This window comes from Toxotes jaculatrix, chromosome 13 (genome assembly GCF_017976425.1).
Source record: "Toxotes jaculatrix isolate fToxJac2 chromosome 13, fToxJac2.pri, whole genome shotgun sequence".
In the NCBI taxonomy this organism is placed as follows: domain Eukaryota; kingdom Metazoa; phylum Chordata; class Actinopteri; family Toxotidae; genus Toxotes; species Toxotes jaculatrix.
Genome location: NC_054406.1, coordinates 16006118 through 16018851, shown reverse-complemented (window position 1 = coordinate 16018851; position 12734 = coordinate 16006118). Strand labels below are relative to the sequence as shown.

Genomic DNA, 12734 nt, shown 5'->3' with positions numbered 1-12734 from the left:
GGGCAGCCGGGTCAGCCGTTGGTTGGCCTGCCTCCGGCCGGACACAACGCTCCATCAGGTCAAGTTTACAAGGACTGAGTCAAACCCTGCTGGTTTATACTGGTTTATATTTAGTGCTTATAAGCGTGAACCGGGTTTTTATGAGGTGCCATAAATTTCATTTTCAAAAGAGGGTGAGTATGGAGGCTCATGTACGCCTACTCTGTGGTTTCTCCAGGCCACCACGAAGCCTTTGTATTCGTCCTGTTTGCCATGGGAAAATATCTGAAACAAATAAGTCGCCTGGTCGGCACCCATCAGTGTAAAAAACACTTCTAAGAACTGTGGATTGTGCTGAGAGGGTGTGGCGCAGTGCTTAAGGAACTACTTGTTTACTCTTGCTATGTCCAAAAATAAAAAAGGAACTATTTTCTCTTCGAGATGGAAGACAAATAAACAAGTATTCTTGAGTAGACATGTGGGCAGGCGTGAGCCGCCTGTGGTTGTGCAGCAACATGCTGGACTGAGCAGGAGTGTGACACTTGGAGGTTCTTCCCTAAAAACATCATCAGCATCATCATCATTGTCATCATCACAATCGATGAGCTTCTGCAATGGAGAAAGGCAGATATAAACAAGAAAAAAACAAGACTACGTACAATTTAAATATACAAAAAGGGAGATTTCCAAGCATTAAAAATAGTGTACCAAAGCCGCTGTGACTTTGGCTTTGACTGCTAAATCCTACTTTTTCCTACAGAGTCAGGCAAGACCACTTTCCAGACGGGCTGAGAGATACTGTCTCATATGTCCCCCGAGCAATAAGGTGTGAACCTCCCCTCTTGGCCCCCTTCCCTCTCTCTCTCTCTCTCTCTCTCTCTCTCTCTCTCTCTCTCTCTCTCTCCTTCTCTCTCTGTCTCTCTCCCTCTCTCACTCCATCTCTCTGTCTCTCTCAACCCAACCAGTAGAGGCAGACGGCCGCCCACCACAAGCCAGGTTCTGTTCAAGGTTTCTATGATCTAGACCTGCTCTATATGGAAAGTACCTTGAGATAACTTCTGTTATGATGTGGCGCTACATAAATAAAACTGAACTGAACTGAACTGAATTGAATTGAATTGAATTGAATTGAATTGAACAAAGGTTAAGGCAATAGTGAATAATTTCATAGTTTGCCAGCCACCATAAAACATAAAAAGAACAAAAAGGAAGGTAACCACAACAAACATGTTTGGGGGAAATGGAAGAGGGCACCACCTACCCAAGAGTATAGTGTTGCAACTAAGAAGAAAAGAGTATGATTAGCAGATGGTCATCAGGCCATATAAAAGTGAGAAACGGTGGACAAAGACAAGAATAACCCTTGGTTAAACAATAACAGGATGGAAAGGAGTGAATCAACAAGTGGGTTTCCAAACAGACTGGTTTACTCAACTGGTAGTGCAACTTCTAACACTAGCTTCTCCTATGTGATTGCGATTTATGTGATTTAATATCCTACTGTTAGAATGCTCCAAAATTTAAAGTGGTAATCAGCAGAGCCAAGTTCCAGACTACCAGTCCTCGGACTGCATTCGTATCTTAGTTGGTCATCAACGGAGCGAAACCACATATTAACAACCACCAGATTGTTTTTTTCTGCTGTGTGTGAAGATGATGTAATGTTAGTTGAACATACTCACATGTGGGTAACTCACTAACTGCCCATGGCTTGACTTGTCACCCCTGCAGAGGGAGGACGTCCCTGTTGCTAGTCAGTGTACTCAGACAGAGTAAAACTAGCTTGGACTTCATGAACAGGATTTAATGCACCACCATCCTGTAATTACCACTTGTGGTCGCAGAGGCTGCTGTTGCTGCTACTCAGCAAAATTTACATAGTCTCACTTTAAAGTTAAGAAGGTAATTCACTATTTTTAATATTACTATTTTAATTTAGATTTAGTGATTCCCAGGGTTAGGTTCGACAGAGCTAACAACCAAAATGGTGGAGGATTTTGTAACTTTTCCTGAAGATGGGTTGGCATATGGACTGGTCCCCTAACCTGAAAATGTGTATATGTATATGAAAAGGTTTCATAATTGAAATTTGCAACCCAAGGAAAGAAAGAAATATTGAGTTAATCAATTTGCATAATTCATGTAGAAAGTTATCTGTTCAAGGAAATGACAGGGAAGATGCATAGAAAGAAAATATGTTGTGCAGATTTTAATGCACACAGCAGCTAATGGGGTAGCAATCACACAGACAGTAATGAGAATGTAGAGGAAGAAATGCTGGATGATAGATCATTGGTTTGCCTTAACGATAAACAAGGTACGAGAGAAGATGTGAATAGGGGTACGGCACCATGATTGGATCTTAATGGTGAATGTGAAGAATGATACAACCACTGGAAGTGATAATTTTCCAGTTCTCACTACTGTAAATACAAATGTGTTTATACAAGAAGGCAGTAAGTTTACCACATGGTGCTTTGGTAAGGCTGACTGGGAGAAATGTTGGATATGTTGTGAGGAGTCAGCACATTTGCTAACACTAGAACAAAACACAGAGGCAGACACAGTTCAAGTACATACAGAATGAATGCTGCATCTCTGAATATACCAAAACGAACAATGCAGGGTAGGGAGAAAGTGGTGCCTCGGTGGAATGAGGAATGCCACAGAGCTATAAAAGAACGAAACAAGGCGTTCAAAGCTTTGAGGAAAAATGTGTCACAATAGAATCTTATAGATTATCACAGGAAAAGGGCAGTGGCTCGTAGGCTGGTTAAATATACAATAAAGAGGGCATGAAGAGAACCCTGTTCCACCGTTTGGCACCGGAGTAATGTTAGGGGATGTATGGGCTCAAATTAGTGTCAATAGGATTTTGAGCTTGTAAACTGATCTTCACAAATATTTCCAGAGTTTGTAGCTATCACTCAACCTTTGTAAATAAGTAAAATTTCCAATTTGTACATGTGTAGAAAAAAATTTGTATTTGTAAAAAAAAAAAGAGACAATGCGAATAAAATCTGTGAACAAATGATATCAGTGGTGAGGTTACACAAAAACTCTGAAAAATGTGTGCTTTTGTGCACATCTGTGTACAGATGCAAAGCAGAACACTGCGTGTAAAACTCATTCATACTAGTATGAATTTTGACCCTAAATCTCACTGGACAATGACAGTCAGAAGGTGGCGGTAATGCACCAAAAAGTTGTTTACCAACCGCCAACATCATCAGGAGGAGTAGAAGAAGTCAGTTGTCGCTAATGTGAACACGGGACAATGATCCTTGCTAATGTTTATTTTGGTGCTATAATAAAGGTTTTGTGACGTTCAGACGTGTAATCACACAGGTGAGACCTTAATATGTTCTTTTCCCTTTAATCTCACTACGCCTCAACATTTTTTTACAAAGTGCAGTTTGTGTAATCAGCTGTTTTCAGAATGTAACGCTAGTTGCTCGGTGCTAGCAACACAAGCTAACATTGTAAGCGAACATAAAGTCGGTCTATTTGGCTGCTGCCTCCTCCTCTTCTTTCCTCAGTTCAGTTTATTTGTTCCAAACGTTCACATTTATCTGTCTGAACGTTTGTATGTTTGAGTCTCGGTTACCTAAACGATAATAAGCCTTTCATGGCATTAAAGGTTGCCTAACCACTGTGATTTCAACAGTGCACAACCCTAATGCGTGTTAGCAAAGTTTCTTTCTTTCTCCGTGGTCCCAGTTTAACAAAGGAGTGTAAGTGTGTGAATTACTTTTCACACTCTTTTGCCTCCTAAACGAGAAGTGTTACACAAGCTCTTAAAGAGCGTCTATGTAATTTAAAATAAAATGCTAAAAAAAAAATTTAGAGTCCAATGTGAACCTGTTGCTGTTAAAAGAGACACACCCTTCTCTTTCCTCTCTCTGGCAGGGTTCACTGAGGTGTAGACATGGAAGTGCCCTGCTACCTGCCCAAACTGCTGTTTGAGCTCAATGAGCAGCGTAAGCGGGACTTCTTCTGTGACTGCAGCATCCTTGTCGAAGGCCGTGTCTTCAAGGCCCATCGTAATGTGCTGTTTGCTGGGAGCGGCTATTTCCGGGCTCTTCTGGTTCACTACCTGCAGGTGAGAGAAGGTGAAATCAGTGCTTTCCAGTGTTTTATTTTCTTCAGTACAGTGAAACAAATACCACCTATTGTCTAAAATAATGCATGTTATTGCATTTTATTTACTCTGTTAATTGTCTATTAAAGCAGCTAAGAATAAATAAAGTACTCATTTTGTCTTTATGATCTTTTCAGGATAGCGGCCAACGCTACAGCACAGCATCGCTGGACATCGTAACAGCCGATGCTTTCTCAATTATCCTGGACTTCCTCTATTCTGGCCGCTTGGCCCTTAACAGAAGCAACGTCATTGAGGTGATGTCAGCAGCCAGTTACCTGCAGATGACTGATCTGGTGAACTTCTGTAAAGGATACATCCACTCATCTTTGGAAATATGCAACAAGGAGAAGGAGAGGAACACAGAGAAGGAGAACCAGACACAAGAGGAAAGGATAGGTCCCGCAGACAGTGGGACTCCAGCTGTGGCCGTTGGTGTGGAGGCTGCAGAGCCTTGTTCACAGGTCGCGGAGGCAGATAGAGGATCGGGTTTAGGTCCCGAATCAGTGACCCCAGCTAGAACCCCCCTGTCCATCCCTGTCGCCACCCCTTCAGGGACCAGCAGGGACATGGACAGTGACTACCATTCCAGGGAGGAGTTTGCCTCTGGGACTGAAGGACAGAAGGGACACATGGATCAGACAAACCTCTCTTCCTCCTCATCCTCTGCTTTGACCCCAGAGTTAGTGAACCCTAAGATAGAGTACGATCCTGATGAGGAGCTTATTGAGTCCACTGACACAAAAGACCTTGCCTCATATCCTGGGCCCTCGCTGCACAATCCTCATCACAGCAGGCTACTTCCCCCAAGTCCCTCTCACTCCAACGAGCGCTCCTCTCTGGGATACAGCCCTTCTTTTAATGCCAGGCAGCTGATGGAGATGCTGGCCAGAGGTGAAGGTCCCAGTCCTCTGGGGGACAGAGTGGGGCAACGCTTTACTCAAGGACTAGGCAGCAGCGCAGGAGGAGGCAGAATGGATGAAGGTTTAGGGTTTGTGGGATCATCTATCATGGAGATCCAGTCTGACTGGCTTGGAGAGGACACAGGTAATTAACAAAATCAGATGGGAAATGGCGTATGGTGACGTATTTCCCCGGAAGCTTAAAAAACACCTTAATATTAATAATGTGTTGAATTCTGTAAATTCTCAAGCAGAAGAGTAAGCCGAGACAAGACTGTAGATTTGAACTGTGGGCCTCTCTCTCCCCCTGCAGGTGATGGCTTGGTAGTGCCAGTGAAACTCCACAAGTGCCCATTCTGCCCGTACACTGCCAAGCAGAAGGGCATCATGAAGAGACACATCCGCTGTCACACAGGAGAGAGGCCGTTCCCCTGTCCCATGTGTGGCAAGAGGTTCACAAGACAGGAGCACCTTCGCAGCCATGCCTTAAGTGTGAGAACTCAGTGTAGCTCTGACTGCTGACAAATCAGAACATCATGGTGTTGTATCATCTAATTTGATTTTGATAGACAGGCTTTTATAAGTCTATTTTATTTTATTTAAAAAGATCATTTCTCGGCTGTTTTCCAGATGTGAATATGTGGAGCTGTGTAAGAAGAACACTTGCTAAAGATTTAAATTTTAATTGTTCTTTATTTTGATCCATTCCTGGCTTAGAAGAATTGTTCAGTGAATAAATAAAAGTTAAGATGGTTTGTACAAAGCCACTTTAAGCCAGTAATTGCTAGCAGTTAGCTGTAAACAATAATTAGCCGCCTCACTCTTTAATTGAGTGCAGTTAAATTCTAGTCCTTCTTCCCTGTTGCTTGTGTTTTGTGTGGAGTGAAGGACAATAAGAGCAGTAAATCTTTTGTCTCCTATATTGTTATTCTTGGCTTACTGTATAATAATCTAAAAGTTGTTGTTGCCTCTACAGAATGATTCACATACTGCTGTCTTTCTTGCCTTGTTTGACCATGTGCAGGTCCACAGGCAGTACTGGCCAGTGTCTTGTAAGAGCTGCAGGCGAACCTTCACTGGATCCGGTGTTTCACCGGGACTCAGGCGCTTCGGCATCTGCGACAGCTGCAACTGTGTGACCACCACTCACGATGAGTCCGCCTCCGTTCACCCCGTCAGCCAACCAGAGCCCATGGAACGTGCAGATGGGGGTGCAGATTGGTCCAGTTTTATGGATGACGTGGATGAGGTGGAGGTTGGCAGAGTGGAGGACTTGGTGGAGAAACAGATGCTTGAAAGGCAGCTGGCTGTCTGCACTGATGTAGGTCACACACTGTGAATCTGTAGCGCACTGTACGCAGTACAGAAAACTACCAGTTACAGGCTGAACTGGTCTAATGTTCAGTTTTTAACTGTGGCCATATTGTTATTGTTGTTAAATTAGTACTGTAAAACAAGCTTATTTATTTATTGATTCATTTGTTACCACAAAATGATTCCTTTTGACTGTTGGAGATATTGTGCACCTGTTATTTGCCTGACAGGAAATAGATTCAGGATTCAGTATTTCACTTTTTTGTTTTTTAAATCATAAATGTCATGTTTAATTTCCTGCCCATGTCTTGTCACAGTTGATCAAGTCCAAATTTGCCTGTATGCAATGAACATGAGAATGTAGCTGTCAAAGCTGTAGTTTTCTGAACTACACAGAAGATGGACACAGCATCTTGTTACATATTATGATTACAGTTAATTCCAGATTACGGTTCACAGAAAAAAAGTTTTGTGGTTATCATGGGGCCACTGTTTGTATTGTTACAATAAATGTGTTGTGTAACTGTGGACATAATTGCTCTTAGTCTCATTTTTTGGGTGTTCATGAACTTTTTCCAGTCACAGATTTATTCATCTTGAGGTATGTTCATTTCCCTGCTGGCTGACATACAGCAGATATGTATCAGGTGATCCACCTGAAGTGTTGTCATACAAACAGTGTCGTTTGAGGCCCTCTAGTGGTTGAACCCCCACCAGAGGAAAAATAATTGTTCAGTTGTTTCTGTGCTACTAGTTAATAAAATTAGCAGGCTTTTGCATTAAAGAATAAACTGACCATATTACATTTGTTTATGATTTTGAATATCAAAGGTCCATTTTGTTGTTATTATTTGCTCAGCCACATCAACACCTGCATACGGTACTTGCTTTCAGCCACAGTGTTCTTCAAGACACAATATGCAGAATAGACTCATCTAGTTTATTCCGAATATAATAATCCATGTCTCTCAAAAGTCAGACCTTGTGACTTTCCTCCAAAATTAGAGATGGGCTAAACATCATAAAGTGCAGCTTAGTGCCAGTCCCCGCGTATGTTAATACGCTGGGATGGTGACAAAGGTTGTGCGGCTGTTTCTGCGTCTGTTACTTGTTTATGTAAAACATGTTCCTGATGGAAAAAGAACAAAAATGTGAACATAATAGTCGAAATATAAATTGCGAAGCCACCTGATGGGGGCGATAACAAACTTTCGTTGAGTCTGGTGTGCCAAAACATAAAGCACAAAAGAAGACCCAATTTCTTTTTTTCTTTTTTTTACGACTTTGTTTTGTTTCCATCAGAAAGCGAGCATTCCCGGTTCTCCTTAAAAAAAAAAAAAACAAAAAAAACTCTGAAGCACCATCTCTGCAGGGAGAAACGGTGACACATGGGGAAGTCGCGAGATTTAAGTGAGTTCGAGCGGGGTATGATAGTGGGAGCCCGGTGCGCCGGCTGCAGCATCTCGGAAACAGTGAAGCGGTTGGGTTTTTCCAAGACTGCGGTGTCTCGAGTTTACCGGGAATGGTGCGAGAAGAGGAAAACCTCCAGTCACCGGGGGTCCTGCGGGAGAAAACGCCTTGTCGACGAGAACGGTGAGAAGAGGATGGAGAGAGTGGTGGAAGCTAACAGCCAGGCTACGAGCGAGCAGATCCAGGCTCTGTACAACAGCAGCGCACCGGAGAAGCCCATCTCACTCACCACCACCCGCCGGACCTTGAAGCGGCTCGGTTACAGCCGCAGGACTCAGCGACGGGATTCACTTATTGTGGCCGGGCTGGAGGCTTTGGCGGTGTACGCATCCTGCTCGCAAAAGCCTGAGACCTCCACGGACTTTGTGTGCAGGGACGATACTGACCCGGACTCTAAGGTTCAGTCCTCCACGGACGTGAACTGCAGCACTGAGAATTAACCGGAACCATGGATGTAGTCAAAGACATGGATTTTTTTTTATAATGTCCACATAAAGTTGCCCGGCGGGTGCATTTCTTAGTTAACAGAACAATATGTATATACAGAGTTATGTAAAAAGCCAGAGTGAATATGTGTTTAACAAAATCTAGGTTTTCACTTTCTTCTTTTGCCTTAGCATATGCCTGACTATTTGTAGGGGCACATTCAAATAGGTCTGGGCAAAACTATGAAGACTGGACTCAGTCCATTTCTTTCTCTCTTTTTTCTTTCTTTCATTTTTATGCAATCAGTTATACAAAGAAAATCTTTCGTTGCCTTCAAAACAATAATAAAAAAAAAATCCTGTACCCTGTTCTCTCAGTTTTTCTCCGTACGTCGACATCTATCCAGGATACTTTTCTGTATTCACAAAGAAATAACTTAAGTTAGAAGAATATTCAGTCCACTCTCTAAACTTCATCGGGACCCTAATCACCCTTACTTTGACAGCAACACAATATTTACCAATGATTAAACACTGAGGTGGTTAAATACTCCATCAAGGGCTGCCTTAAAAAAAGAGAAACACCCAATATGATCTTTAGGCATCGTTACTTACTTAGCTCGTACATGGGCCTGTGATTACAGGAATCAAACGGGATGATATGGATTTGCTTTACATAAATAATATTTATTGTGCAAATCTCTGGATTTTCTCTGGACTGCCTTTTACAATTAAAACCTCACACATGATGGGTATTTTGGAGCCTGATTCCAGTATTTTTTACACATGCTATGTGTTATTGTGACAACAGGTAAACCTACTTTAACCAACAGCAATAATTACTGTGTATTACTGGGATTTTATTGCTGGCAGTGCAGAGGGGGTTGCTTCAGCAGCATTTAGACCTACATGTTATTCAATTTAGTTTTACAGGTAACTGAATAAACTCTGATTTCACCTGTCCTGATCCAAAATCCTGGCCCTGAGAAGTCAGACCAGCCTTTACCATCTTACTGCCACATCCTCATCATCCTCGTCTTCATCCTCCTCCTCCTCATCATCATCATAAATTTTACGTGTTTTATTTAAATGTCTGTGTGAGCAGACACGACCCATTCAATGTCTGTCAAATAAAGTTATAGTAAAAAAAAAAAACCCAAAACAAACACACGTGATAATCCACATGATTACAGTCACATGACAGGAAACAGTTTTCCTTCATTGTCACAACAAGAAGTGAATAGTCCGTTTAATACATCCGCCTGAGGCCGCAGGTGTTGGTGCAGCTGGAGGGGTTAAATATCAGGCTAACATCTTCCAATCATGCTGCTAACGTTCCTCTTTGCCGCCGCTTGCGTTTCTCAAGCGGCGGCTCGGTACACCGCGGACTGGACGAGTTTGGACGCCAGACCGCTGCCTTCTTGGTACGACGAGGCCAAGCTGGGGATTTTTATCCACTGGGGTGTGTTTTCTGTTCCGGGCTTTGACAGCGAGTGGTTCTGGTGGCACTGGCAGGGCCAACAGCCTCCGGACCAGAAGTGTGTGAGCTACATGTCCCAGAACTACCCGCCCGGGTTCAGCTACCCGGAGTTTGCGCCTCAGTTTCACGCTCAGTTCTTCAACCCGGAGGAGTGGGCGGACATATTCAAGGCCTCTGGTGCAAAGTAAGTCTGGTAAATAATTTATTTAGACTAACGACTGCTTCAGTCCAGGTGTTATATGACCTACTGAGAGCAGTACCACAGATGCATGTTTCACTTATACAGTGTCGTAATTGCAGGTATGTGGTCCTGACTGCCAAACACCACGAGGGATTTACTAACTGGGGGTCTCCCAACTCCTGGAACTGGAATTCCGTTGATACTGGTCCTCACAGGGACCTGGTGGGAGACCTGGCAGAGGCAGTGCGCATCAGGTGGGTCCTGAAAGTGCTCTGTTATGAAGTTCAGACAAAGGGGTTGTAGTCGGTAGGTGGAGCTTGTTTTACAGCCTGTCCCGTTCATGTGATGTTTACTGCCCTCATAAGTTACTGCTCACATGTAACTGGTTCAGTCAGATTTATTTCCAGATGCCCCACGTTTGATATGAGCACTGATATGGTCCTTATTACGTGGATTGGGTCCAGTGTCCCCCACGGTCCATCGGTCACAGGGCTCTGCAGACTCAGTGTTTAGTGCCACAGCAACCCTGTCCTCATGTTTACCTCATATAAAAATGAGTCCAGTGAGGAATACAGCGTTTAAATTTGGGGAAGAAGAGGGCACTGGTATCAGATCAGAACTTGGTATCTGAAAAAGTTTCCATTGTCTAATAGATTCTGTCTTTACCATTAGGTTTAAAGTTTTTTTTTTTTTTTTAATTTCTTTATTTAGGTCACTGCACTATGGACTCTACAACTCCTTGTATGAGTGGTTCCACCCTCTCTACCTGAATGACAAGAAGAATGGATTCAAAACACAGGAGTTTGTGATGCATAAACTGCTGCCAGAGCTTTATAACATGGTTGTCAGGTCAGCTGATTGCACTTCTACATGTTTTTTTGTCCACCTACACATAATAAACTCTATGAAAGCACGGCATGTATGTTTGAGCTTTCCTGTTGTTTTGCAGGTACAGACCTGAGGTGATCTGGTCTGATGGGGACTGGGAAGCACCTGACACGTACTGGAACTCCACCCAGTTCCTGGCCTGGCTCTACAATGACAGCCCTGTTAAAGTAAGTTTATTATATCTACTAAATAATACGTAGCTACACAGCAATGTTGCAGACTGTATTTCTTTGTTAAGCAGCACATTCAACAGTTAATTGTTTCAGCAAGGTTTCATAATCAGATTTCTCTTGCATTAGGATATGGTTGTGACCAATGACAGATGGGGAGCTGGCTGTGCGTGTAAGCATGGCGGCTACTATAACTGTGAAGACAAGTATACTCCAGGCGAACTGCCCAAGCACAAGTGGGAGAAGTGCACATCTGTGGACAGGTTTTCCTGGGGTTACCGACGGAACATGAGGATGAGTGAAGTAATGGACTTACCCACCATCACAGAGGTGAGGATAAGTTGATTTATAATCCTCGAATCTGTAGTGATATCTAAGCTGTTTTCTTTGACTGACTGGTTGTCTTCCTCTTCCTCCTCCTCCTCCTCCTCCTGCTGCTGTTACAGGATCTGGTTCGCACTGTGGCTCTGGGAGGTAACTACCTTCTGAATGTTGGTCCCACCCCTGATGGGATGATCCCCACTGTGTTTGAGGAGAGGCTCAGGGGTCTTGGAGCCTGGCTACAGATCAACGGGGAGGCTATTTACGCTTCTAAGCCCTGGAGGGTCCAGACAGAGAACACCACTGTGCCAGTCTGGTAAGAAGCACCAGGCAGCTGAGAACCAGAAATCTGTGTAGAAGCCGTAACCTTTATGTAACAAAGCTAAATACTTTCTGTGATCCCGTTTAAGTGATTGAGCTAATAATTTATTATCAGATTATTATAAAGTGGCCCCTCCATTTTTCTAGGTATACATCTAAAGGGACCACTGTCTATGCCATCATGACAGCCAAACCCTCCAAGTCCACAGTGCAACTGCTGGAACCCAAAACATCGAAAACCACCAAGGTAAAGTGACTGAGACGATGTTTTATAGAAACTCAGATGTTAAGTTTTGACAAAAAAAGTTTAACCTGGTCAAATACAGAAATGCATTTAAGTCTTACAGTGAAGCTGTGCTCCCCACAGCTTAGATATTAACTTACAGAATGGACGTATGTATATGAAATATAAGAATCTAAATCACTGATTTTTGTCCCATGTCCAGGTGACCTTACTGGGGAATCCAGAGTCTTTGCCCTGGTCCCCAGTCTACCCCAATTCTGGCCTTATTGTCCTTCTGCCTGAGCTGCCCTTTACCCCTGGTCGGGCCTGGACACTGAGACTGGACGGTATCCAGTGAGCCTTAAACACCTGAAGTTCAACCTCTGCAAAGCTGAATATTTAGAATGTAATAAACTCAGGTTTTTAATATTGATTGCAGTATAAGGGGAAACTTGTGCACTGCGATTGAGGCGACACCGCTTGTGTAATGGATTTCTTATTTTTGCCAAAATGAAATGATGGACGGCTCCTCTTCAGTGATTCCTTTGTTGCTCTGAGGTTTAATGTGTCACTGCCTCTAAATCGTGACTCTTGTTTTTAATGACTGAATGATTCTGAATGAAAAGAGGAATCTGCTGCTCAGCTTGTGAAGCTTCCCCCGGCAGCTTCTCATGTGTCCAACTGCTTTTTCACAAATGAGTCATTTTCCAGTGGTTTGTGTAAAAATGAACAGTTTACCTACAAAGCACTTTTTTATTTTTATACTTTTACAGTGGTGGAATAAAACATTTCTTGATTTGTTTGATGAGCTACAGTTGTAAAAAATGAAAAACTTTAAGACATTAAAATACTGTCAAGATCCTCTTGAACTTGTCTTGCAGTCTTTCCTGAGTCTTTAGGGTTTCTGAAACTGGAATAC

The 12734-nt window shown here is 43.0% G+C and overlaps 2 protein-coding genes across 4 annotated transcripts; both read left to right on the top strand.

Moving 5' to 3' along the window:
- The first annotated feature begins 3212 nt into the window (after positions 1–3212).
- zbtb8b (zinc finger and BTB domain containing 8B) lies at positions 3213–6864 on the top strand. 2 transcript variants are annotated; one of them, XM_041054243.1, is made up of 5 exons: positions 3213–3327; positions 3889–4081; positions 4258–5167; positions 5336–5514; positions 6047–6864. In XM_041054243.1, the coding sequence occupies exons 2-5, from the start codon at positions 3908–3910 to the stop codon at positions 6359–6361; spliced, it is 1578 nt and encodes a 525-aa protein (XP_040910177.1). In that variant the 5' UTR covers positions 3213–3327; positions 3889–3907; the 3' UTR covers positions 6362–6864. The 2 variants fall into 2 exon arrangements, with proteins under 2 accessions (XP_040910177.1, XP_040910178.1); XM_041054244.1 differs by lacking the exon at positions 3213–3327 and having other exon boundaries at positions 3952–4091.
- A 2583-nt stretch (positions 6865–9447) lies between these two features.
- Positions 9448–12684, top strand: LOC121192478 (tissue alpha-L-fucosidase-like). 2 transcript variants are annotated; one of them, XM_041054215.1, is made up of 9 exons: positions 9448–9895; positions 10012–10146; positions 10604–10741; positions 10842–10947; positions 11080–11280; positions 11397–11587; positions 11740–11839; positions 12039–12199; positions 12271–12684. In XM_041054215.1, the coding sequence occupies exons 1-8, from the start codon at positions 9555–9557 to the stop codon at positions 12171–12173; spliced, it is 1347 nt and encodes a 448-aa protein (XP_040910149.1). In that variant the 5' UTR covers positions 9448–9554; the 3' UTR covers positions 12174–12199; positions 12271–12684. The 2 variants fall into 2 exon arrangements, with proteins under 2 accessions (XP_040910149.1, XP_040910148.1); XM_041054214.1 differs by having other exon boundaries at positions 12039–12684.
- The last annotated feature ends 50 nt before the right edge of the window (positions 12685–12734 follow it).